The sequence below is a fragment of the Phyllobates terribilis genome, unplaced genomic scaffold (genome assembly GCF_046119375.1).
Source record: "Phyllobates terribilis strain yellow unplaced genomic scaffold, ASM4611937v1 Scaffold_13__5_contigs__length_258822181, whole genome shotgun sequence".
In the NCBI taxonomy this organism is placed as follows: domain Eukaryota; kingdom Metazoa; phylum Chordata; class Amphibia; order Anura; family Dendrobatidae; genus Phyllobates; species Phyllobates terribilis.
In genome coordinates this window covers 166,553,694-166,580,630 of record NW_027362773.1, presented here as the reverse complement: position 1 = coordinate 166,580,630, position 26,937 = coordinate 166,553,694, and the positions used below count along the sequence as shown (strand labels likewise).

The 26,937-nt window shown below is 49.1% G+C and overlaps 1 protein-coding gene across 3 annotated transcripts in view; it reads right to left on the bottom strand.

Annotated features, from left to right (window-relative positions):
• The window catches only part of DENND2B (DENN domain containing 2B), a 433,939-nt gene that overhangs the window by 137,384 nt on the left and 269,618 nt on the right, over positions 1 to 26,937 (bottom strand). For all 3 annotated transcript variants that reach the window (XM_073659026.1, XM_073659025.1, XM_073659024.1), the window contains 3 exons: positions 24,794 to 24,978; positions 17,625 to 17,734; positions 17,462 to 17,531 (listed from right to left, as the gene is read on the bottom strand). In XM_073659026.1, coding sequence (XP_073515127.1) covers positions 17,462 to 17,531; positions 17,625 to 17,734; positions 24,794 to 24,978 — 365 coding nt within the window. The remainder of the gene's footprint in view (positions 1 to 17,461; positions 17,532 to 17,624; positions 17,735 to 24,793; positions 24,979 to 26,937) is intronic.

Below are 26,937 nucleotides of genomic sequence, written 5' to 3'. Positions count from 1 at the left end.
TTGGCGTTACTCCCACCTCCCGCATCCCCCTTCCGGCACCCCAGTCCAAATACACCATGGCAACGGGAAGTGCCGGCTCCACGCCTCCAACCCCGGAGACGGAAAGAGTCTTTCCTGGTACCAAGTCCTGGGGGGACACCACCTCAGGCCGTACCAGTGTTCGTTCAGCGCCCGTGTCCCGCAGTCCCATGACCGCAGAACGGCCTATGGTGACGGGTTGGATGTTGTCCAGGGACCTACCACCACCCCCTCCCACACACAAAACATTGGGCGCTCTCTGGGAATGGGATGGGGTCTTTTGGCGCTGGGGACACTCAGCCCTAAAGTGTCCTGGTTTGTTGCATAGATGACAACGTCTTACGTCTGGTCCTTGCCTGGAGAGGGCAACAGGGGGATACACCCCTTGTGTTCTAGGGGCCGGGGAAACAGGGGCATGACTGGGCTTACCCCCTCTCCAGGTGCTGCTGGCAGACTTCTTCAGCTCAGGCGCCCTGTTATTGGCATACTCGTCTGCCAGGGCGGCTGTAGCAGAAGCCCCTGTTGGTTTTCGGTCACGGAGGAACTGTCGGAGGTCCTCTGGGCAGTTCCACAAGAACTGCTCCGTGACGAACAGTTCCTGGACCTCCTGGCGGGTAGTAAGCGCTAGACCCGAGGTCCAGTGCTCTGCGGCTCTCAACAGCGCCCGCATATGATCGGTCCAGGTGTCCTTGGGGCCACGCAGCAGGCTCCGGAACTTCTGGCGGTACGACTCGGGAGTGAGGTTGTACTGCCGGATCAGGGCCCGCTTGATGCAGTCGTAGTTCTGTACCTCCCCGGCAGGTAAGTCCCCCAAGGCATCCAGGGACTTACCCCTCAAACGGGGGGTCAGGTATCTGGCCCACTGATCCCGGGCCAGATGGTGCTGAAGACAGGTCCGTTCAAATGCCACCAGAAAGGAGTCCAGGTCCCCATCCTTCTCCAGTAGAGGGAAGTCCTCAGCTCGGACTTTGGACGACTTGGTCTCCTGATGGGTTGGTTGCTCTAGCGGAAGCCCCCGCTGGGCCAGGTCCAGTTGGTGCTGGCGCTCCGCAGCTCGCTCTGCACGCTCCGCAGCCTCCCGGCGCTCTGCAGCTTCACGCTCCGCAGCCTCCCGGCGCTCCGCAGCTTCGCGCTCCTCCTCCGCTGCCTTCTCTGATGCTGCCAGGAGGGTTTTGTAGACGGCATCGCCATGAGACTGGAGACTTGCCATAGCCGCTTGTAAAAGGGCTTGTGATCTGGACAGGCTGGGCTGGGTAGGTGGTGGGCAGCCCACTGCGGGACCGTATACTGGGGACTGGCTCCCTGAGGTGCCCGGGCTGGACTCCTCCTCGCCATGAGTAACAATGTCCTCCCCTCCTGCCACACGGACCGTAGCATTAGCCTCCTGCAGGGTCTTGCTCCTGGTGCCGTCTGCCATCTTGGTAACCGACACCGCTGCAACCCTGAGTTTGCACACACCTTGTTATACTTTTAGCCTGACCGTCTAACGTTGGGCTGACCTTAAGACTCCAGCAGTGGAAGTTACCACTGGCAGTCTTTAGTGCCTGGGAGTAGGGGTCCCACAACACTATTATTCTGCAATCCCACCGCTCTGCCACCAATGTTATGAAAGCCGGCCGGTGGGTGCAGCTCTCTGGCGCCCCCTTACCTCTCAGGTCAGTCAAGGTACTGCACCTAGAGAAAGTAGTGCCAGGAAGCTGCAACCAGCGCAGGGAACACGGTAGTGTGTTATCCCTTCAACGTCACTAAACCGTAACGTCACTACACAGCACAACTCGCTAGCGCCCTCTTAGCCTCAGGTCAGTCAAGGAACTGCACCTAGGATAAGCGGTCGCCAGGGAGACTGTCCTGTAACCTACTGGGTATCGGGGCCCTCTGTAGTGAGGGCGGTATATATATCTTCCTTGGCCGCGCCAGGAATATATATATCTGAACCTCCGACCGTCACTACCAGCCTTCCCCAATCCCCAGTTGGTATGCTGCCACCAGTCCCTATTTTAGATATACGCCCAGTCCGTGAATGGGCCTATATCGGGTCAGGAACCAACCCTGGGTAGCGTTTTTGGCTTGAGCCGAGCTCACACGGACGTGCGTTCGTTATGCAGAATAAAAGGCAGGCCCACAATTACTTGAGGTAATTGATTATAATAATACACTAGATACACGATATACAACTAAATATACACAGGTATAAGGTCAAGCTAAACTATACAACAATGGAATACAACACACAGAATCACCACAGCATATCAGTTACCGGTTTCTTGATTTTCTTGTGACGCAGGGAGAGGATTCTGCGGTCGCAGGCACGGTTCTTTGTTACAGGCTGAGGCCTACCACCGCAGGGTCAAACTGCTCCTCCCCTTGGTGGCCTCAGCTGGTGCTCAGATGTTCAGCACACCACTCTTGGGTCAAAAACTGACTTGTCTCTTGTCTGTCCTGCTATCTTACCTGCCCCGTCCCGCCCACTGCTGGTGAGGTCAGCTGGCTCAGTCTCCACCCTCAGGTCTAACTTCGATCAGAAGCCCAAATTCTATGGAACCCAATAACTTCTTCTGGGATGGTCTCATGATACCCCCAGGGGTTCCCATGGATTCGGGCCGCCGTAACCGACCTTTTGATATCAATTATGATACCATACGGTCCTCAGGAATGGCTCCGCGCTATATCTTGGCTTCCAGAGCACGTACAAACGTCTACCGCGGAGGCTTGTGTGCGCAATGGCTCCGGGACGCCGTGATATTTTTTTATTGGCCCATCCCACGCAACATGCGTGTACTATTCATGTTTCTATATCTTATGCCTCCATGCTTGTGACAGACAAAGAAACTAGTCCTATGGGACAAATGGTCAGGTACAGATAGACGAAGCACCCCCCCCTGCTGGCTGTGTTTCCTCTCGAAGTCTTTGAAGCTCCTAGCATTCAAGTGTTAAGTAGGCTTCTTATCTTACAGGAGCCTGGATGGGGGGAAACTATCTAGTTGACGTTTTAACAGAAGGTCCCAAGGGTGGGGGCTGCTGAAGTGTGGCCATCCCTGGATATGATTTATCATTACCAAGATGGCGGCTACAGGTTCATCACAGCCGCCTCATCTCGAGCCCTCATGGGCGGTCTAAACCTGCTATTGGCCGCCTCATCTCGAGCCCTCATGGGCGGTCTAAACCTGCTATTGGCCGCCTCATCTCGAGCCCTCATGGGCAGTCTAAACCTGCTATTGGCCACCTCATCTCGAGCCCTCATGGGCAGTCTAAACCTGCTATAGACTGCTCCATCTCGAGCCCTCATGGGCGGTCTAAACCTGCTATTGGCCGCCTCATCTCGAGCCCTCATGGGTGGTCTAAACCTGCCATAGACTGCTCCATCTCGAGCCCTCATGGGCGGTCTAAACCTGCTATTGGCCGCCTCATCTCGAGCCCTCATGGGCGGTCTAAACCTGCTATTGGCCGCCTCATCTCGAGCCCTCATGGGCGGTCTAAACCTGCTATTGGCCGCCTCATCTCGAGCCCTCATGGGCGGTCTAAACCTGCTATTGGCCGCCTCATCTCGAGCCCTCATGGGCGGTCTAAACCTGCTATTGGCCGCTCCATCTCGAGCCCTCATGAGCGGTCTAAACCTGCTATTGGCCGCCTCATCTCGAGCCCTCATGGGCGGTCTAAAACTGCTATTGGTCGCCTCATCTCGAGCCCTCATGGGCGGTCTAAACCTGCTATTGGCCGCCTCATCTCGAGCCCTCATGGGCGGTCTAAACCTGCTATTGGCCGCTCCATCTCGAGCCCTCATGAGCGGTCTAAACCTGCTATTGGCCGCCTCATCTCGAGCCCTCATGGGCGGTCTAAACCTGCTATTGGTCGCCTCATCTCGAGCCCTCATGGGCGGTCTAAACCTGCTATTGGCCGCTCCATCTCGAGCCCTCATGAGCGGTCTAAACCTGCTATTGGCCGCCTCATCTCGAGCCCTCATGGGCGGTCTAAACCTGCTATTGGTCGCCTCATCTCGAGCCCTCATGGGCGGTCTAAAACTGCTATTGGCCGCCTCATCTCGAGCCCTCATGGGCGGTCTAAACCTGCTATTGGCAGCTCCATCTCGAGCCCTCATGAGCGGTCTAAACCTGCTATTGGCCGCCTCATCTCGAGTCCTCATGGGCGGTCTCAACCTGCTAATGGCAGCCTCATCTCGAGCCCTCATGGGCGGTCTCAACCTGCTATTGGCCGCCTCATCTCGAGCCCTCATGGGCGGTCTAAACCTGCTATTGGCCACCTCATCTCGAGCCCTCATGGGCGGTCTAAACCTGCTATTGGCCGCCTCTTCTCGAGCCCTCATGGGCGGTCTAAACCTGCTATTGGCAGCCTCATCTCGAGCCCTCATGAGCGGTCTAAACCTGCTATTGGCCGCCTCATCTCGAGCCCTCATGGGCGGTCTAAACCTGCTATTGGCCGCTCCATCTCGAGTCCTCATGAGCGGTCTAAACCTTCTATTGGCAGCCTCATCTCGAGCCCTCATGGGCGTTCTCAACCTGCTATTGGCAGCCTCATCTCGAGCCCTCATGGGCGGTCTAAACCTGCTATTGGCCGCCTCATCTCGAGCCCTCATGGGCGGTCTAAACCTGCTATTGGCCGCTCCATCTCGAGCCCTCATGAGCGGTCTAAACCTGCTATTGGCCGCCTCATCTCGAGCCCTCATGGGCGGTCTAAACCTGCTATTGGCCGCCTCATCTCGAGCCCTCATGGGCGGTCTAAACCTGCTATTGGCCGCCTCATCTCGAGCTCTCATGGGCGGTCTAAACCTGCTATTGGCCGCCTCATCTCGAGCCCTCATGGGCGGTCTAAACCTGCTATTGGCTACCTCATCTCGAGCCCTCATGGGTGGTCTAAACCTGCTATAGACTGCTCCATCTCGAGCCCTCATGGGCGGTCTAAACCTGCTATTGGCCGCCTCATCTCGAGCCCTCATGGGTGGTCTAAACCTGCTATAGACTGCTCCATCTCGAGCCCTCATGGGCGGTCTAAACCTGCTATTGGCCGCCTCATCTCGAGCCCTCATGGGCGGTCTAAACCTGCTATTGGCCGCCTCATCTCGAGCCCTCATGGGCGGTCTAAACCTGCTATTGGCCGCCTCTTCTCGAGCCCTCATGGGCGGTCTAAACCTGCTATTGGCCGCCTCTTCTCGAGCCCTCATGGGCGGTCTAAACCTGCTATTGGCCGCTCCATCTCGAGCCCTCATGAGCGGTCTAAACCTGCTATTGGCCGCCTCATCTCGAGCCCTCATGGGCGGTCTAAACCTGCTATTGGTCGCCTCATCTCGAGCCCTCATGGGCGGTCTAAAACTGCTATTGGCCGCCTCATCTCGAGCCCTCATGGGCGGTCTAAACCTGCTATTGGCCGCCTCATCTCGAGCCCTCATGGGCGGTCTAAACCTGCTATTGGCCGCCTCATCTCGAGCTCTCATGGGCGGTCTAAACCTGCTATTGGCCGCCTCATCTCGAGCCCTCATGGGCGGTCTAAACCTGCTATTGGCTACCTCATCTCGAGCCCTCATGGGCGGTCTAAACCTGCTATTGGCCGCCTCATCTCGAGCCCTCATGGGCGGTCTAAACCTGCTATTGGTCGCCTCATCTCGAGCCCTCATGGGCGGTCTAAACCTGCTATTGGCCGCCTCATCTCGAGCCCTCATGGGCGGTCTAAACCTGCTATTGGCCGCCTCATCTCGAGCTCTCATGGGCGGTCTAAACCTGCTATTGGCCGCCTCATCTCGAGCCCTCATGGGCAGTCTAAACCTGCTATTGGCCGCCTCATCTCGAGCCCTCATGGGTGGTCTAAACCTGCTATAGACTGCTCCATCTCGAGCCCTCATGGGCGGTCTAAACCTGCTATTGGCCGCCTCATCTCGAGCCCTCATGGGTGGTCTAAACCTGCTATAGACTGCTCCATCTCGAGCCCTCATGGGCGGTCTAAACCTGCTATTGGCCGCCTCATCTCGAGCCCTCATGGGCGGTCTAAACCTGCTATAGACTGCTCCATCTCGAGCCCTCATGGGCGGTCTAAACCTGCTATTGGCCGCCTCATCTCGAGCCCTCATGGGCGGTCTAAACCTGCTATTGGCCGCCTCATCTCGAGCCCTCATGGGCGGTCTAAACCTGCTATTGGCCGCCTCTTCTCGAGCCCTCATGGGCGGTCTAAACCTGCTATTGGCCGCCTCTTCTCGAGCCCTCATGGGCGGTCTAAACCTGCTATTGGCCGCTCCATCTCGAGCCCTCATGAGCGGTCTAAACCTGCTATTGGCCGCCTCATCTCGAGCCCTCATGGGCGGTCTAAACCTGCTATTGGTCGCCTCATCTCGAGCCCTCATGGGCGGTCTAAAACTGCTATTGGCCGCCTCATCTCGAGCCCTCATGGGCGGTCTAAACCTGCTATTGGTCGCCTCATCTCGAGCCCTCATGGGCGGTCTAAACCTGCTATTGGCCGCCTCATCTCGAGCTCTCATGGGCGGTCTAAACCTGCTATAGGCCGCCTCATCTCGAGCTCTCATGGGCGGTCTAAACCTGCTATTGGCCGCCTCATCTCGAGCCCTCATGGGCGGTCTAAACCTGCTATTGGCTGCCTCATCTCGAGCCCTCATGGGCGGTCTAAACCTGCTATTGGCCGCCTCATCTCGAGCTCTCATGGGCGGTCTAAACCTGCTATTGGCCGCCTCATCTCGAGCTCTCATGGGCGGTCTAAACCTGCTATTGGCCGCCTCATCTCGAGCCCTCATGGGCGGTCTAAACCTGCTATTGGCTGCCTCATCTCGAGCCCTCATGGGCAGTCTAAACCTGCTATAGACTGCTCCATCTCGAGCCCTCATGAGCAGTCTAAACCTGCTATTGGCAGCCTCATCTCGAGCCCTCATGGGCGGTCTAAACCTGCTATTGGCAGCCTCATCTCGAGCCCTCATGGGCGGTCTAAACCTGCTATTGGCAGCCTCATCTCGAGCCCTCATGGGCGGTCTAAACCTGCTATTGGCAGCCTCATCTCGAGCCCTCATGGGCGGTCTAAACCTGCTATTGGCCGCCTCATCTCGAGCCCTCATGGGCGGTCTAAACCTGCTATTGGCCGCCTCATCTCGAGCCCTCATGGGCGGTCTAAACCTGCTATTGGCAGCCTCATCTCGAGCCCTCATGGGCGGTCTAAACCTGCTATTGGCAGCCTCATCTCGAGCCCTCATGGGCGGTCTAAACCTGCTATTGGCCGCATCATCTCGAGCCCTCATGGGCGGTCTAAACCTGCTATTGGCCACCCCACCTCGAGCCCTCATGGGTGGTCTAAACCTGCTATTGGCCGCCTCTTCTCGAGCCCTCATGGGTGGTCTAAACCTGCTATTGGCCGCTCCATCTCGAGCCCTCATGGGCGGTCTAAACCTACTATTGGCAGCCTCATCTCGAGCCCTCATGGGTGGTCTAAACCTGCTATTGGCCGCCTCATCTCGAGCCCTCATGGGCGCTCTAAACCTGCTATTGGCAGCCTCATCTCGAGCCCTCATGGGCGGCCTAAACCTGCTATTGGCCGCATCATCTCGAGCCCTCATGGGCGGCCTAAACCTGCTATTGGCCGCATCATCTCGAGCCCTCATGGGCGGTCTAAACCTGCTATTGGCCGCCCCACCTCGAGCCCTCATGGGTGGTCTAAACCTGCTATTGGCCGCCTCTTCTCGAGCCCTCATGGGTGGTCTAAACCTGTTATTGGCTGCTCCATCCCCATCCCTCATGGGCGGTCTAAACCTGCTATTGGCAGCCTCATCTCGAGCCCTCATGGGTGGTCTAAACCTGCTATTGGCTGCTCCATCTCGAACCCTCATGGGCGGTCTAAACCTGCTATTGGCTGCTCCATCTCGAACCCTCATGGGCGGTCTAAACCTGCTATTGGTTGCTCCATTTCGAACCCTCATGGGCGGTCTAAACCTGCTATTGGCCGCCTCATCTCGAACCCTCATGGGCGGTCTAAACCTGCTATTGGCTGCCCCATCTCAAGCTCTCATGGGCAATCTGAGCCTGCTATTGGCAGCCTCATCTCGAGCCCTCATGGGAGGTCTAAACCTGCTATTGGCAGCCTCATCTCGAGCCCTCATGGGCGGTCTAAACCTGCTATTGGCCGCCTCATCTCGAGCCCTCATGGGCGGTCTAAACCTGCTATTGGCTGCCTCATCTCAAGCCCTCATGGGCGGTCTAAACCTATTGGCCGCCTCATCTCAAGCCCTCATGGGCGGTCTAAACCTGCTATTGGCCGCCTCATCTCAAGCCCTCATGGGCGGTCTAAACCTGCTATTGGCCGCCTCATCTCAAGCCCTCACGGGCCGTCTAAACCTGCTATTGGCAGCCTCATCTCGAGCCCTCACGGGCCGTCTAAACCTGCTATTGGCAGCCTCATCTCGAGCCCTCATGGACGGTCTAAACCTGCTATTGGCCGCCTCATCTCAAGCCCTCATGGGCGGTCTAAACCTGCTATTTGCAGCCTCATCTCGAGCCCTCATGGGCGGTCTAAACCTGCTATTGGCTGCTCCATCTCAAGCCCTCATGGGCGGTCTAAACCTGCTATTGGCCGCCTCATCTCGAGACCTCATGGGCGTTCTCAACCTGCTATTGGCTGCTCCATCTCAAGCCCTCATGGGCGGTCTCAACCTGCTAATGGCAGCCTCATCTCGAGCCCTCATGGGCGGTCTCAACCTGCTATTGGCCGCCTCATCTCGAGCCCTCATGGGCGGTCTAAACCTGCTATTGGCCGCCTCATCTCGAGCCCTCATGGGCGGTCTAAACCTGCTATTGGCCGCCTCATCTCAAGCCCTCATGGGCGGTCTAAACCTGCTATTGGCAGCCTCATCTCGAGCCCTCATGGGCCGTCTAAACCTGCTATTGGCAGCCTCATCTCGAGCCCTCATGGACGGTCTAAACCTGCTATTGGCCGCCTCATCTCAAGCCCTCATGGGCGGTCTAAACCTGCTATTTGCAGCCTCATCTCGAGCCCTCATGGGCGGTCTAAACCTGCTATTGGCTGCTCCATCTCAAGCCCTCATGGGCGGTCTAAACCTGCTATTGGCCGCCTCATCTCGAGCCCTCATGGGCGTTCTCAACATGCTATTGGCTGCTCCATCTCAAGCCCTCATGGGCGGTCTCAACCTGCTAATGGCAGCCTCATCTCGAGCCCTCATGGGCGGTCTCAACCTGCTATTGGCAGCCTCATCTCGAGCCCTCATGGGCGGTCTCAACCTGCTATTGGCAGCCTCATCTCGAGCCCTCATGGGTGGTCTAAACCTGCTATTGACCGCCTCATCTCAAGGCCTCATGGGTGGTCTAAACCTGCTATTGGCCGCCTCATCTCAAGCCCTCATGGGTGGTCTAAACCTGCTATTGGCTGCTCCATCTCGAGCCCTCATGGGTGGTCTAAACCTGCTATTTGGCAGCCTCATCTCAAGCCCTCATGGGTGGTCTAAACCTGCTATTGGCTGCTCCATCTCGAGCCCTCATGGGCGGTCTAAACCTGCTATTGGCTGCCACATCTCAAGCCCTCATGGGTGGTCTGAACACACTCCTAGCTGGCTTATCTCTATTCCTTGTGGGCAGGATAAACCTAGAATTGGATAACTCGTATCCATTCCTTCTGGATGGTCAAAACCAGCTGTCTCATCTTTATTAGGGAGGAAGTCTAAATCTGCTGCTGTCTCATCTATTAGGGGAAGTCTAAATCTGCTGCTGGCTGTCTCATCTCTATTAGGGGGAAGTCTCAATCTGCTGCTGGCTGTCTCATCTCGTTCCTCATGCTTGGTCTGCACTGACGAACCCTTACACCTTCCTCATGGGTGGTCTACATCTGAACTGCTCCGGCACCCCCGTTTTGGGGGGTATAAGGTAACCAGAACCTGCAAACTGTTACCTGACCCCAATGTTAGCAAAAAAAAAAGGGAAAAATGCAGTGTCCAGGGGTCATGACCCTCATCATTCCTACACACGATGGGATATTGGAGAAGGGAACTGGGGCTTGAAAACAAGGATTGTGGTTCCTGTGATGAAGCACAAGGAGGTTTTGATTCTTGCACCGACCCCTCTCTGACAGAACATTACTACCCCACTTCATTACCCGCAGTGTCGTCACCGGATCTGACTAAGTCGAAATCACTAATTTCGTGCAGAGGAAGCAGGAAAATTCATCTCCAGGAGACGGAAACACAAATACTATAAAATCCGCTAAAGACAGAACATTTATAGGAGGAATCTGGAATAATCTCATTTTATCACACAGCGACGCCACCAATCTGCAGAGCATCGCTTTCAGCCCACAGTCTGCAGAAAAACTGAGATGAGGGGCGCTCAAAGACGACAAGACCCCGAGGTGTCACAAACACCCCCCGCTGTCTGCAGATCGACCTCTCACAAGACCCCATAATGGAAAATAACCGGGGGTCATACAAAATAACGAACAGAAACATGGAGCTGTAATCACCATCATATACCAGTGTATTTAATCCTATCCTGTGTGATACTATCTGCTGAGCCGGGTATCTAATCCTCTCCTGTGTGATACTGTCTGCTGAGCCGGGTATCTAATCCTCTCCTGTGTGATACTGTCTGCTGCGTCGTGTATCTAATCCTCTCCTGTGTGATACTGTCTGCTGAGCCGTGTATCTAATCCTATCCTGTGTGATACTGTCTGCTGAGCCGTGTATCTAATCTTATCCTGTGTGATACTGTCTGCTGAGCCGTGTATCTAATCCTATCCTGTGTGATACTGTCTGCTGCGCCGTGTATCTAATCCTATCCTGTGTGATACTGCCTGCTGAGCGGTGTATCTAATCCTATCCTGTGTGATACTGTCTGCTGCGCCGTGTATCTAATCCTATCCTGTGTGATACTGTCTGCTGAGCCGTGCATCTAATCCTACTCTGTGTGATACTGTCTGCTGAGCCGTGTATCTAATCCTATCCTGTGTGATACTATCTGCTGAGCCGTGTATCTAATCCTCTCCTGTGTGATACTGTCTGCTGAGCCGTGTATCTCATCCCATCCTGTGTGATACTGTCTGCTGAGCCGTGTATCTAATCCTATCCTGTGTGATACTATCTGCTGAGCCGTGTATCTAATCCTATCCTGTGTGATACTATCTGCTGAGCCGTGTATCTAATCCTATCCTGTGTGATACTGCCTGCTGAGCGGTGTATCTAATCCTATCCTGTGTGATACTGCCTGCTGAGCCGGGTATCTCATCCCATCCTGTGTGATATTGTCTGTTGCGCCGTGTATCTAATCCTATCCTGTGTGATACTGTCTGCTGAGCCGTGTATCTAATCCTATCCTGTGTGATACTGCCTGCTGAGCCGTGTATCTAATCTTATCCTGTGTGATACTGTCTGCTGAGCCGTGTATCTAATCCTATCCTGTGTGATACTGTCTGCTGCGCCGTGTATCTAATCCTATCCTGTGTGATACTGTCTGCTGAGCCGTGTATCTAATCTTATCCTGTGTGATACTGTCTGCTGAGCCGTGTATCTAATCTTATCCTGTGTGATACTGTCTGCTGAGCCGTGTATCTAATCCTCTGCTGTGTGATACTGTCTGCTGAGCTGTATCTAATCCTATCCTGTGTGATACTGCCTGCTGAGCGGTGTATCTAATCCTATCCTGTGTGATACTGTCTGCTGTGCCGTGTATCTAATCCTATCCTGTGTGATACTGTCTGCTGAGCCGTGTATCTAATCCGATCCTGTGTGATACTGTCTGCTGAGCCGTGTATCTAATCCTCTGCTGTGTGATACTGTCTGCTGAGCTGTATCTAATCCTATCCTGTGTGATACTGTCTGCTGAGCCGTGTATCTCATCCTCTCCTGTGTGATACTGTCCGCTGAGCCGTGTATCTAATCCCATCCTGTGTGATACTGTCTGCTGAGCCGTGTATCTAATCCCATCCTATGTGATACTGTCTGCTGAGCCGTGTATCTAATCCCATCCTGTGTGATACTGTATGCTGAGCGTGTATCTAATCCTATCCTGTGTGATACTGTCTGCTGAGCCGTGTATCTAATCCTATCCTGTGTGATACTGTCTGCTGAGCCGTGTATCTAATCCTATCCTGTGTGATACAATCTGCTTAGCCGTGTATCTAATCCTATCCTGTGTTATACCGTCTGCTGAGCCGTGTATCTAATCCTATCCTGTGTTGTACTGTCTGCTGAGCCGTGTATCTAATCCCATCCTGTGTGATACGTCTGCTGAGCCGTGTATCTAATCCTATCCTGTGTGATACTGTCTGCAGATCCGTGTATCTAATCCTATCCTGTGATACTGTCTGCTGAGCCGTGTATCTAATCCTATCCTGTGTGATACTATCTGCTGAGCCGTGTATCTAATCCTATCCTGTGTGATACTATCTGCTGAGCCGTGTATCTAATCCTATCCTGTGTGATACTGCCTGCTGAGCCGTGTATCTAATCCTATCCTGTGTGATACTGCCTGCTGAGCCGGGTATCTCATCCCATCCTGTGTGATATTGTCTGTTGCGCCGTGTATCTAATCCTATCCTGTGTGATACTGTCTGCTGAGCCGTGTATCTAATCCTATCCTGTGTGATACTGCCTGCTGAGCCGTGTATCTAATCTTATCCTGTGTGATACTGTCTGCTGAGCCGTGTATCTAATCCTATCCTGTGTGATACTGTCTGCTGCGCCGTGTATCTAATCCTATCCTGTGTGATACTGTCTGCTGAGCCGTGTATCTAATCTTATCCTGTGTGATACTGTCTGCTGAGCCGTGTATCTAATCTTATCCTGTGTGATACTGTCTGCTGAGCCGTGTATCTAATCCTCTGCTGTGTGATACTGTCTGCTGAGCTGTATCTAATCCTATCCTGTGTGATACTGCCTGCTGAGCGGTGTATCTAATCCTATCCTGTGTGATACTGTCTGCTGTGCCGTGTATCTAATCCTATCCTGTGTGATACTGTCTGCTGAGCCGTGTATCTAATCCGATCCTGTGTGATACTGTCTGCTGAGCCGTGTATCTAATCCTCTGCTGTGTGATACTGTCTGCTGAGCTGTATCTAATCCTATCCTGTGTGATACTGTCTGCTGAGCCGTGTATCTCATCCTCTCCTGTGTGATACTGTCCGCTGAGCCGTGTATCTAATCCCATCCTGTGTGATACTGTCTGCTGAGCCGTGTATCTAATCCCATCCTATGTGATACTGTCTGCTGAGCCGTGTATCTAATCCCATCCTGTGTGATACTGTATGCTGAGCGTGTATCTAATCCTATCCTGTGTGATACTGTCTGCTGAGCCGTGTATCTAATCCTATCCTGTGTGATACTGTCTGCTGAGCCGTGTATCTAATCCTATCCTGTGTGATACAATCTGCTTAGCCGTGTATCTAATCCTATCCTGTGTTATACCGTCTGCTGAGCCGTGTATCTAATCCTATCCTGTGTTGTACTGTCTGCTGAGCCGTGTATCTAATCCCATCCTGTGTGATACGTCTGCTGAGCCGTGTATCTAATCCTATCCTGTGTGATACTGTCTGCAGATCCGTGTATCTAATCCTATCCTGTGATACTGTCTGCTGAGCCGTGTATCTAATCGTATCCTGTGTGATACTGTCTGCTGAGCCGTGTATCTAATCCTATCCTGTGTGATACTGTCTGCTGAGCCATGTATCTAATCCCATCCTGTGTGATACTGTCTTCTGAGCCGTGCATCTAATCCTATCCTGTGTGATACTGTCTGCTGAGCCATGCATCTAATCCTATCCTGTGTGATACTGTCTGCTGAGCCATGCATCTAATCCTCTCCTGTGTGATACTGTCTGCTGAGCCGTGTATCTAATCCTCTCCTGTGTGATACTGTCTGCTGAGCCGTGTATCTAATCCTCTCCTGTGTGATACTGGCTGCTGAGCCGTGTATCTAATCCTCTCCTGTGTGATACTGTCTGCTGAGCCGTGTATCTAATCCTATCCTGTGTGATACTGTCTGCTGAGCCGTGTATCTAATCCTCTCCTGTGTGATACTGTCTGCTGAGCCGTGTATCTAATCCTCTCCTGTGTGATACTGGCTGCTGAGCCGTGTATCTGATCCTATCCTGTGTGATACTGTCTGCTGAGCCGTGTATCTAATCCTCTCCTGTGTGATACTGTCTGCTGAGCCGTGTATCTAATCCTCTCCTGTGTGATACTGGCTGCTGAGCCGTGTATCTAATCCTCTCCTGTGTGATACTGTCTGCTGAGCCGTGTTTCTAATCCTCTGCTGTGTGATACTGTCTGCTGAGCCGTGTATCTAATCCTCTTCTGTGTGATACTGTCTGCTGAGCCGTGTTTCTAATCCTCTGCTGTGTGATACCGTCTGCTGAGCCGTGTTTCTAATCCTCTCCTGTGTGATACCGTCTGCTGAGCTGTGTATCTGATCCTCTCCTGTGTGATACCATCTGCTGAGCCGTGTATCTAATCCTATCCTGTGTGATACCGTCTGCTGAGCCGTGTTTCTAATCCTCTGCTGTGTGATACTGTCTGCTGAGCCGTGTTTCTAATCCTCTGCTGTGTGATACTGTCTGCTGAGCCGTGTTTCTAATCCTCTGCTGTGTGATACTGTCTGCTGAGCCGTGTTTCTAATCCTATCCTGTGTGATACTGTCTGCTGAGCCGTGTATCTAATCCTATCCTGTGTGATACTGTCTGCTGAGCCGTGTATCTAATCCTCTCCTGTGTGATACTATCTACTGAGCCGTGTATCTAATCCTCTTCTGTGTGATACTGTCTGCTGAGCCGTGTTTCTAATCCTCTGCTGTGTGATACTGTCTGCTGAGCCGTGTTTCTAATCCTCTCCTGTGTGATACCGTCTGCTGAGCTGTGTATCTGATCCTCTCCTGTGTGATACCGTCTGCTGAGCCGTGTATCTGATCCTATCCTGTGTGATACCGTCTGCTGAGCCGTGTTTCTAATCCTCTGCTGTGTGATACCGTCTGCTGAGCCGTGTTTCTAATCCTCTGCTGTGTGATACTGTCTGCTGAGCCGTGTATCTGATCCTCTCCTGTGTGATACCGTCTGCTGAGCCGTGTATCTAATCCTATCCTGTGTGATACCGTCTGCTGAGCCGTGTATCTAATCCTATCCTGTGTGATACTGTCTGCTGAGCCGTGTATCTAATCCTCTCCTGTGTGATACTGTCTGCTGAGCCGTGTATCTAATCCTCTCCTGTGTGATACTGTCTGCTGAGCCGTGTATCTAATCCTATCCTGTGTGATACAGTCTGCTGAGCCGTGTATCTAATCCTCTCCTGTGTGATACTGTCTGCTGAGCCGTGTATCTAATCCTCTCCTGTGTGATACTGTCTGCTGAGCCGTGTATCTAATCCTATCCTGTGTGATACTGTCTGCTGAGCCGTGTATCTAATCCTCTCCTGTGTGATACTGTCTGCTGAGCCGTGTATCTAATCCTCTCCTGTGTGATACTGTCTGCTGAGCGGTGTATCTAATCCTATCCTGTGTGATACAGTCTGCTGAGCCTTGTATCTAATCCTCTCCTGTGTGATACCGTCTGCTGAGCCATGTATCTAATCCTCTGCTGTGTGATACTGTCTGCTGAGCCGTGTATCTAATCCTATCCTGTGTGATACTGTCTGCTGAGCCGTGTATCTAATCCTCTCCTGTGTGATATTGTCTGCTGAGCCGTGTATCTAATCCTATCCTCTGTGATACTTTCTGCTGAGCCGTGTATCTAATCCTATCCTGTGTGATACTGGCTGCTGAGCTGTGTATCTAATCCTATCCTGTGTGATACTGGCTGCTGAGCCGTGTATCTAATCCTATCCTGTGTGATACTGGCTGCTGAGCCGTGTATCTAATCCTATCCTGTGTGATACTGTCTGCTGAGCCGTGTATCTAATCCTATCCTGTGTGATACTGTCTGCTGAGCCGTGTATCTAATCCTCTCCTGTGTGATACTATCTGCTGAGCCGTGTATCTAATCCTATCCTGTGTGATACTGTCTGCTGAGCCGTGTATCTAATCCTATCCTGTGTGATACTGTCTGCTGAGCAGTGTATCTAATCCTATCCTGTGTGATACTGACTGCTGAGCCGTGTATCTAATCCTATCCTGTGTGATACTGTCTGCTGAGCCGTGTATCTAATCCTCTCCTGTGTAATACTGTCTACTGAGCCGTGTATCTAATCCTCTCCTGTGTGATACAGTCTGCTGAGCCGTGTATCTAATCCTATCCTGTGTGATACTGTCTGCTGAGCCGTGTATCTAATCCTATCCTGTGTGATACTGTCTGCTGAGCCGTGTATCTAATCCTATCCTGTGTGATACTGTCTGCTGAGCCGTGTATCTAATCCTATCCTGTGTGATACTGTCTGCTGAGCCGTGTATCTAATCCCATCCTGTGTGATACGTCTGCTGAGCTGTGTATCTAATCCTATCCTGTGTGATACCATCTGCTGAGCCGTGTATCTAATCCTATCCTGTGTGATACCATCTGCTGAGCCGTGTATCTAATCCTATCCTGTGTGATACTGTCTGCTGAGCCGTGTATCTAATCCCATCCTGTGTGATACTGTCTGCTGAGCCGTGTATCTAATCCCATCCTGTGTGATACGTCTGCTGAGCCGTGTATCTAATCCTCTCCTGTGTGATACGTCTGCTGAGCTGTGTATCTAATCCTATCCTGTGTGATACCATCTGCTGAGCCGTGTATCTAATCCTCTCCTGTGTGATACTGTCTGCTGAGCCGTGTATCTAATCCCATCCTGTGTGATACGTCTGCTGAGCCGTGTATCTAATCCTCTCCAGTTGTCTGTGGTACACATCACTACTCCCCCATCGTGTGCTGCGTTCCCTGCGGTCGGACGTGTTTGGTCTCCGTGCTGACTTGCACTATGGCGGTACATTCCTGCGGGCCGCGCCGTGCGCCAGACAAAAGCTGTGAAGGTAAATAAAGACGTGATTGCACAATAGGGCGGCACAAGTCACCCGGATCCTGGACACCGGTCACCAGGGAGATGGTAATAACACTGCTGGGAGTATTCCTCCAATTACAGAGTGGGAGATCGAGGTGAGGGGTCCCGCACATATCGCGCCGAGGGGTCCCGTACAGACTGCAGCCTTTAATACTCCACAACAACAATCAGGGGTCTCACAGGTTAACCCCTCCCGCTTCCACAGCTGTATTAGGCTGGAGAATTATGCAGCTTATAAAACTTTTTTTTTATTATTTTTTTTTTTACACTGACCATATTGTAACAAACCCTCAGCTGTGAAAGCTGCAGGTCCGCAGAGTATCCGACCTTCTGTGATAGCACTCGGTTTTACTCACGTTACCCTGTATAATCATCCAGCATCACACGAGGTCTCAGGTTCTGACATCTCTACAATCTCCAGTATTGAATGAGATTTACATTTCACTCCAACAGGTAAAAAAATAGAAAATATTTGGTACTTACAAGAAGTCGCCGACAGTATCCGAACCGCCTGCTGCCATCTTCACCCGTCAGCATGAAAGAGAACGTCTCGCTACAACAGGAGACGGAAAGACATATAAAACCATCAAAGAAACCGAAGAGACCCGAAAAGGGAAGCGCAGAGCAACGCAGAGGCGCCACCGACCTGCTGTACTCCGACACCGGCAGCCAGTCCCGGGCGTCCGGAAAACAGAACTGAGGAATGGCCTTCAGTCTCTCCTCCGCCTCCCGCACCTGCTTAGTGGGCCGCTCTAACTGCGGATGAGAAAGGGGTATCCCAGCAAAGAGGCATCATGGCAGGCAGTGTTATAGCAGTTATACAGTAACAGAACATAGGGGGCAGTATTATAGCAGTTATACGGTAGCAGAGCATAGGGGGCAGTATTATAGCAGTTATACGGTAGCAGAGCATAGGGGGCAGTATTATAGCAGTTATACGGTAGCAGAGCATAGGGGGCAGTATTATAGCAGTTATACGGTAGCAGAACATAGGGGGCAGTATTATAGCAGTTATACGGTAGCAGAGCATAGGGGGCAGTATTATAGCAGTTATACAGTAGCTGAACATAGGGGGCAGTATTATAGCAGTTATACAGTAGCTGAACATAGGGGGCAGTATTATAGCAGTTATACAGTAGCAGAGCATAGGGGGCAGTATTATAGCAGTTATACAGTAGCAGAACATAGGGGGCAGTATTATAGCAGTTATACAGTAGCAGAACATAGGGGGCAGTATTATAGCAGTTATACGGTAGCAGAACATAGGGGGCAGTATTATAGCAGTTATACGGTAGCAGGACATAGGGGGCAGTATTATAGCAGTTATACGGTAGTAGAACATAGGGGGCAGTATTATAGCAGTTATAGGGTAGTAGAACATAGGGGGCAGTATTATAGCAGTTATAGGGTAGTAGAACATAGGGGGCAGTATTATAGCAGTTATACAGTAGCAGAGCATAGGGGGCAGTATTATAGCAGTTATACGGTAGTAGAACATAGGGGGCAGTATTATAGCAGTTATACGGTAGTAGAACATAGGGGGCAGTATTATAGCAGTTATACGGTAGTAGAACATAGGGGGCAGTATTATAGCAGTTATACGGTAGTAGAACATAGGGGGCAGTATTATGGCAGTTATACAGTAGCAGAACATAGGGGGCAGTATTATAGCAGTTATAGGGTAGTAGAACATAGGGGGCAGTATTATAGCAGTTATACAGTAGCAGAGCATAGGGGGCAGTATTATAGCAGTTATACGGTAGTAGCACATAGGGGGCAGTATTATAGCAGTTATACGGTAGTAGAACATAGGGGGCAGTATTATAGCAGTTATACAGTAGCAGAACATAGGAGGCAGTATTATAGCAGTTATACGGTAGCAGAGCATAGGGGCAGTATTATAGCAGTTATACAGTAGCAGAACATAGGGGGCAGTATTATAGCAGTTATACGGTAGCAGAACATAGGGGGCAGTATTATAGCAGTTATACGGTAGTAGAACATAGGGGGCAGTATTATAGCAGTTGTACAGTAGCAGAACATAGGGGGCAGTATTATAGCAGTTGTACAGTAGCAGAACATAGGAGGCAGTATTATAGCAGTTATACAGTAGCAGAACATAGGGGGCAGTATTATAGCAGTTATACGGTAGCAGAACATAGGGGGCAGTATTATAGCAGTTATAGGGTAGTAGAACATAGGGGGCAGTATTATAGCAGTTATACAGTAGCAGAGCATAGGGGGCAGTATTATAGCAGTTATACGGTAGTAGCACATAGGGGGCAGTATTATAGCAGTTATACGGTAGTAGAACATAGGGGGCAGTATTATAGCAGTTATACAGTAGCAGAACATAGGAGGCAGTATTATAGCAGTTATACGGTAGCAGAGCATAGGGGCAGTATTATAGCAGTTATACAGTAGCAGAACATAGGGGGCAGTATTATAGCAGTTATACGGTAGCAGAACATAGGGGGCAGTATTATAGCAGTTATACGGTAGTAGAACATAGGGGGCAGTATTATAGCAGTTGTACAGTAGCAGAACATAGGGGGCAGTATTATAGCAGTTGTACAGTAGCAGAACATAGGAGGCAGTATTATAGCAGTTATACAGTAGCAGAACATAGGGGGCAGTATTATAGCAGTTATACGGTAGCAGAACATAGGGGGCAGTATTATAGCAGTTATACGGTAGCAGAACATAGGGGGCAGTATTATAGCAGTTATACGGTAGCAGAACATAGGGGGCAGTATTATAGCAGTTATACAGTAGCTAAACATAGGGGGCAGTATTATAGCAGTTATACAGTAGCTGAACATAGGGGGCAGTATTATAGCAGTTATACAGTAGCAGAGCATAGGGGGCAGTATTATAGCAGTTATACAGTAGCAGAACATAGGGGGCAGTATTATAGCAGATATACGGTAGTAGAACATAGGGGGCAGTATTATAGCAGTTATACAGTAGCTGAACATAGGGGGCAGTATTATAGCAGTTATACAGTAGCTGAACATAGGGGGCAGTATTATAGCAGTTATACAGTAGCAGAGCATAGGGGGCAGTATTATAGCAGTTATACAGTAGCAGAACATAGGGGGCAGTATTATAGCAGTTATACGGTAGCAGAACATAGGGGGCAGTATTATAGCAGTTATACGGTAGCAGGACATAGGGGGCAGTATTATAGCAGTTATACAGTAGCAGAACATAGGGGGCAGTATTATAGCAGTTATACAGTAGCAGAACATAGGGGGCAGTATTATAGCAGTTATACAGTAGCAGAACATAGGGGGCAGTATTATAGCAGTTATACGGTAGCAGAACATAGGGGGCAGTATTATAGCAGTTATACGGTAGCAGAACATAGGGGGCAGTATTATAGCACTTATACGGTATTAGAACATAGGGGGCAGTATTATAGCAGTTATACGGTAGTAGAACATAGGGGGCAGTATTATAGCAGTTATACAGTAGCAGAGTATAGGGGGCAGTATATAGCAGTTATACAGTAGCAGAACATAGGGGGCAGTATTATAGCAGTTATACGGTAGTAGAACATAGGGGGCAGTATTATAGCAGTTATACAGTAGCAGAGCATAGGGGGCAGTATTATAGCAGTTATACGGTAGTAGCACATAGGGGGCAGTATTATAGCAGTTATACGGTAGTAGAACATAGGGGGCAGTATTATAGCAGTTATACGGTAGCAGAATATAGGGGGCAGTATTATAGCAGTTGTACAATAGCAGGACATAGGGGGCAGTATTATAGCAGTTATACGGTAGCAGAGCATAGGGGGCAGTATTATAGCAGTTATACGGTAGCAGAACATAGGGGGCAGTATTATAGCAGTTATACGGTAGCAGAGCATAGGGGGCAGTATTATAGCAGTTATACGGTAGCAGAGCATAGGGGGCAGTATTATAGCAGTTATACGGTAGCAGAGCATAGGGGGCCGTATTATAGCAGTTATGCGGTAGCAGAGCATAGGGGGCAGTATTGTAGCAGTTATACGGTAGCAGAACATAGGGGGCAGTATTATAGCAGTTGTACAGTAGCAGAGCATAGGGGGCAGTATTATAGCAGTTATACGGTAGCAGAACATAGGGGGCAGAATTTTAGCAGTTATACGGTAGCAGAACATAGGGGGCAGTATTATAGCAGCTGTACAATAGCAGAGCATAGGGGGCAGTATTATAGCAGTTGTACAATAGCAGAGCATAGGGGGCAGTATTATAGCAGTTACACAGTAGAAGAGCCTAGGGGGCAGTATTATAGCAGTTATACGGTAGCAGAGCATAGGGGGCAGTATTATAGCAGTTACACAGTAGAAGAGCATAGGGGGCAGTATTATAGCAGTTATACGGTAGCAGAGCATAGGGGGCAGTATTATAGCAGTTATACGGTAGCAGAACATAGGGGGCAGTATTATAGCAGCTGTACAATAGCAGAGCATAGGGGGCAGTATTATAGCAGTTGTACAATAGCAGAGCATAGGGGGCAGTATTATAGCAGTTACACAGTAGAAGAGCATAGGGGGCAGTATTATAGCAGTTATACGGTAGCAGAGCATAGGGGGCAGTATTGTAGCAGTTACACAGTAGAAGAGCATAGGGGGCAGTATTATAGCAGTTATACGGTAGCAGAGCATAGGGGGTAGTATTATAGCAGTTATACAGTAGCAGAACATAGGGGGCAGTATTATAGCAGTTATACAGTAGCAGAACATAGGGGGCAGTATTATAGCAGTTATACGGTAGCAGAACATAGGGGGCAGTATTATAGCAGTTATACAGTAGAAGAACATAGGGGGCAGTATTATAGCAGTTATACGGTAGCAGAACATAGGGGGCAGTATTATAGCAGTTATACAGTAGAAGAACATAGGGGGCAGTATTATAGCAGTTATACAGTAGCAGAACATAGGGGGCAGTATTATAGCAGTTATACGGTAGCAGAACATAGGGGGCAGTATTATAGCAGTTACACAGTAGAAGAGCATAGGGGGCAGTATTATAGCAGTTATACGGTAGCAGAACATAGGGGGCAGTATTATAGCAGTTATACGGTAGCAGAACATAGGGGGCAGTATTATAGCAGTTACACAGTAGAAGAGCATAGGGGGCAGTATTATAGCAGTTATACAGTAGCAGAACATAGGGGGCAGTATTATAGCAGTTATACAGTAGCAGAACATAGGGGGCAGTATTATAGCAGTTATACAGTAGAAGAACATAGGGGGCAGTATTATAGCAGTTATACGGTAGCAGAACATAGGGGGCAGTATTATAGCAGTTATACGGTAGCAGAGCATAGGGGGCAGTATTATAGCAGTTATACAGTAGCAGAACATAGGGGGCAGTATTATAGCAGTTATACGGTAGCAGAACATAGGGGGCAGTATTATAGCAGTTATACAGTAGCAGAACATAGGGGGCAGTATTATAGCAGTTATACGGTAGCAGAACATAGGGGGCAGTATTATAGCAGTTGTACAATAGCAGAACATAGGGGGCAGTATTATAGCAGTTATACGGTAGCAGAACATAGGGGGCAGTATTATAGCAGTTATACAGTAGCAGAACATAGGGGGCAGTATTATAGCAGTTGTACAATAGCAGAGCATAGGGGGCAGTATTATAGCAGTTATACAGTAGCAGAACATAGGGGGCAGTATTATAGCAGTTATACGGTAGCAGAACTTAGGGGGCAGTATTATAGCAGTTATACAGTAGAAGAACATAGGGGGCAGTATTATAGCAGTTACACAGTAGAAGAGCATAGGGGGCAGTATTATAGCAGTTATACGGTAGCAGAGATAGGGGGCAGTATTATAGCAGTTGTACAATAGCAGGACATAGGGGGCAGTATTATAGCAGTTATACGGTAGCAGAGCATAGGGGGCAGTATTATAGCAGTTATACGGTAGCAGAACATAGGGGGCAGTATTATAGCAGTTATACGGTAGCAGAACATAGGGGGCAGTATTATAGCAGTTATACGGTAGCAGAGCATAGGCGGCAGTATTATAGCAGTTAGTTATACAGTAGCAGAACATAGGGGGCAGTATTATAGCAGTTATACGGTAGCAGAGCATAGGGGGCAGTATTATAGCAGTTATACGGTAGCAGAGCATAGGGGGCCGTATTATAGCAGTTATACGGTAGCAGAACATAGGGGGCAGTATTATAGCAGTTATACGGTAGCAGAACATAGGGGGCAGTATTATAGCAGTTATACGGTAGCAGAACATAGGGGGCAGTATTATAGCAGTTATACGGTAGTAGAACATAGGGGGCAGTATTATAGTAGCTATATTCTTGTATATAGGGACAGTATTATAGTAGTTATATTCCTGTACATAGGAGCAGTATTATAGTAGTTATATTCTTGTACATAGGAGCAGTATTATAGTAGTTATATTCTTGTACATAGGGGGCAGTATTGTAGCAGTTATATTCTTGTACATAGGAGCAGTATTATAGTAGTTATATTCTTGTACATAGGGGCGTTATTATAGTAGTTATATTCTTGTACATAGGGGGCAGTATTGTAGCAGTTATATTCTTGTACATAGGAGCAGTATTATAGTAGTTATATTCTTGTACATAGGAGCAGTATTATAGTAGTTATATTCTTGTACATAGGAGCAGTATTATAGTAGTTATATTCTTGTACATAGGGGCAGTATTATAGTAGTTATATTCTTGTACATATGGGCAGTATTATAGTAGTTATATTCTTGTACATAGGAGCAGTATTTTAGTAGTTATATTCTTGTACACAGGAGCAGTATTATAGTAGTTATATTCTTGTACATAGGGGGCAGTATTATAGTAGTTATATTCTTGTACATAGGGGCAGTATTATAGTAGTTATATTCTTGTACATAGGAGCAGTATTATAGTAGTTATATTCTTGAACATAGGGGCAGTATTATAGTAGTTATATTCTTGTACATAGAGGGCAGTATTATAGTAGTTATAATCTTGTACATAGGGGGCAGTATTATAGTAGTTATATTCTTGTACATAGGAGCAGTATTATAGTAGTTATATTCTTGTACATAGGGGCAGTATTATAGTAGTTATATTCTTGTACATAGGGGGCAGTATTATAGTAGTTATATTCTTGTACATAGGGAGCAGTATTATAGTAGTTATATTCTTGTACATAGGGGCAGTATTATAGTAGTTATATTCTTGTACATAGGGGGCAGTATTATAGTAGTTATATTCTAGTACACAGGGGCAGTATTATAGTAGTTATATTCTTGTACATAGGGGGCAGTATTATAGTAGTTATATTCTTGTACATATGGGCAGTATTATAGTAGTTATATTCTTGTACATAGGGAGCAGTATTATAGTAGTTATATTCTTGTACATAGGGGGCAGTATTATAGTAGTTATATTCTTGTACATAGGAGCAGTATTATAGTAGTTATATTCTTGTACATAGGGGGCAGTATTATAGTAGTTATATTCTTGTACATAGGGAGCAGTATTATAGTAGTTATATTCTTGTACATAGGGGCAGTATTATAGTAGTTATATTCTTGTACATAGGGGGCAGTATTATAGTAGTTATATTCTTGTACATAGGGGGCAGTATTATAGTAGTTATATTCTTGTACATAGGAGCAGTATTATAGTAGTTATATTTTTGTACATAGGGGGCAGTATTATAGTAGTTATATTCCTGTACATAGGGGCAGTATTATAGTAGTTATATTCTTGTACATAGGGGGCAGTATTATAGTAGTTATATTCCTGTACATAGGTGCTGCAGTATATTCTTATACATATATACCTTGGGAAACTGATACGTGACCTCGGGGATATAGGTGTTTTTTGAAGGTTTTTTCTTCATAGAAACCACCACAAAATACTCAAACAGCTCTCGCTCCTGCCACTCTATCAGCTCCAGCTCCAGTGTGCGGTAACTGGGGGCTCTGTTTAGCATGGACTGGATGAGGACCAGGCGCTGGGTGTGTGCTGAAAGAAGAGCCCAATAACACGTGTCAGTAAATGTCATCTACTTCAGGATTTATTTCCCATATATGATGTAAGGAGGCTTGTCGACCCTTCTCCTCCATGATTCTCACCATAGAACCTTTTGCAGAATTTATAAGATCCAACCCCAAAATTATAGAATTCGAAATTGGCAAACAACCTATAAAATGATCCCATCCCCGCTCTCCAGAACTCAATGTAATCTCTTCCTGAAACGATGGCGATTCTGGAGACTTTCAGCCGATCTCCCTCCGTTTAGATACGGACCGAGCAGATCTTTCAGTGGAAGAGGAGCTGTGCTGTGGATCTTGGCAGTCGTTTAACCTTCCCATATAGACGTCTCTTGGCTGGAGCGGATATCGCCTCCACCGATGCTACCCTGAGACGTTAACCTGGAGACGGCGCTGGAGTACTTTCCACAGGCCGGAAACCAGAAGTAACGTGAGACGGGAGGCAGCACAGGGGTGCAATGCGCCGATGGCTCCAAGTACGACACGGACCACACGGTATGGATCTTGATCCATCAATAGGTTACTCTAACATATAAATACAAGCACATCCTTTCCACTCCCAAATCACGCCCCCTGAGGAAGTTTGACAAGAAACGCGCGTTGGGGTGGAGGGACCAGGGACCTATTTGGCATCTACATCGCTGCTGTTACACTGAGGTATTACATATATGACTTTATCTGCATAATCTATACTGTCTCCGGCTTTGTGAGCACTGACTTTATACATTTTGCACTCAATGTGTACTGGGGACTGTTGACTAGCCTCTGATTCTGTCTTTAAGCCTATCCTTATTATTAACACATGCTGTGGAATTAACTACTAAGCAGCCATTACCTCTATGCTCCATTAATTGTTTTGGGACTCTATTTGTTTCTTATTGTACCCTGTTGTCCCTCACAGTTTGAGGTGCTTTTTTTTTTATCCCTTTTTGTGTTTTTGTATGTGTTTCAATTCAATAATAAAATAATTTTTGTACTTTTAATATTTGCTGACATAGTTTGGTTCTTGACCATATTTTTAGATCTTTTGCCAAACTCACTGACAATATAAGAGGTCTCGTCTTAAAGGAAAACTGTGTGTAGGATCGTCCCTCCTGAGCTGTCTATATGGGCATGTGGGTCATAGGAAGCTGAATAAATGACGCCTTGATATCTGCAATCTGACAGAAAGCATTATGTAAATTAGCTGTTCAGATCTATGGGTGGGGCATAGATCTCCCTGAGTGTCCCCTTCCAAAGCTTACTGTAAATGACAGGGGGCGTTACCAGTGAGATGTGTGATGGTTACCAGTGTGATGGTTCCCAGTGTGATGTGTGATGGTTTCCAGTGTGATGGTTCCCAGTGTGATGTGTGATGGTTTCCAGTGTGATGGTTCCCAGAGTGATGTGTGATGGTTTCCAGTGTGATGGTTCCCAGTGTGATGTGTGATGGTTCCCAGTGTGATGTGTGATGGTTCCCAGTGTGATGTGTGATGGTTCCCAGTGTGATGTGTGATGGTTCCCAGTGTGATGTGTGATGGTTCCCAGTGTGATGGTTTCCAGTGTGATGTGTGATGGTTCCCAGTGTGATGTGTGATGGTTCCCAGTGTGATGGTTCCCAGTGTGATGTGTGATGGTTCCCAGTGTGATGTGTGATGGTTCCCAGTGTGATGGTTCCCAGTGTGATGTGTGATGGTTCCCAGTGTGATGTGTGATGGTTCCCAGTGTGATGTGTGATGGTTCCCAGTGTGATGTGTGATGGTTCCTAGTGTGATGGTTCCCAGTGTGATGGTTCCCAGTGTGATGGTTCCCAGTGTGATGGTTCCCAGTGTGATGTGTGATGGTTCCCAGTGTGATGGTTCCCAGTGTGATGTGTGATGGTTCCCAGTGTGATGGTTCCCAGTGTGATGTGTGATGGTTCCCAGTGTGATGGTTCCCAGTGTGATGGTTC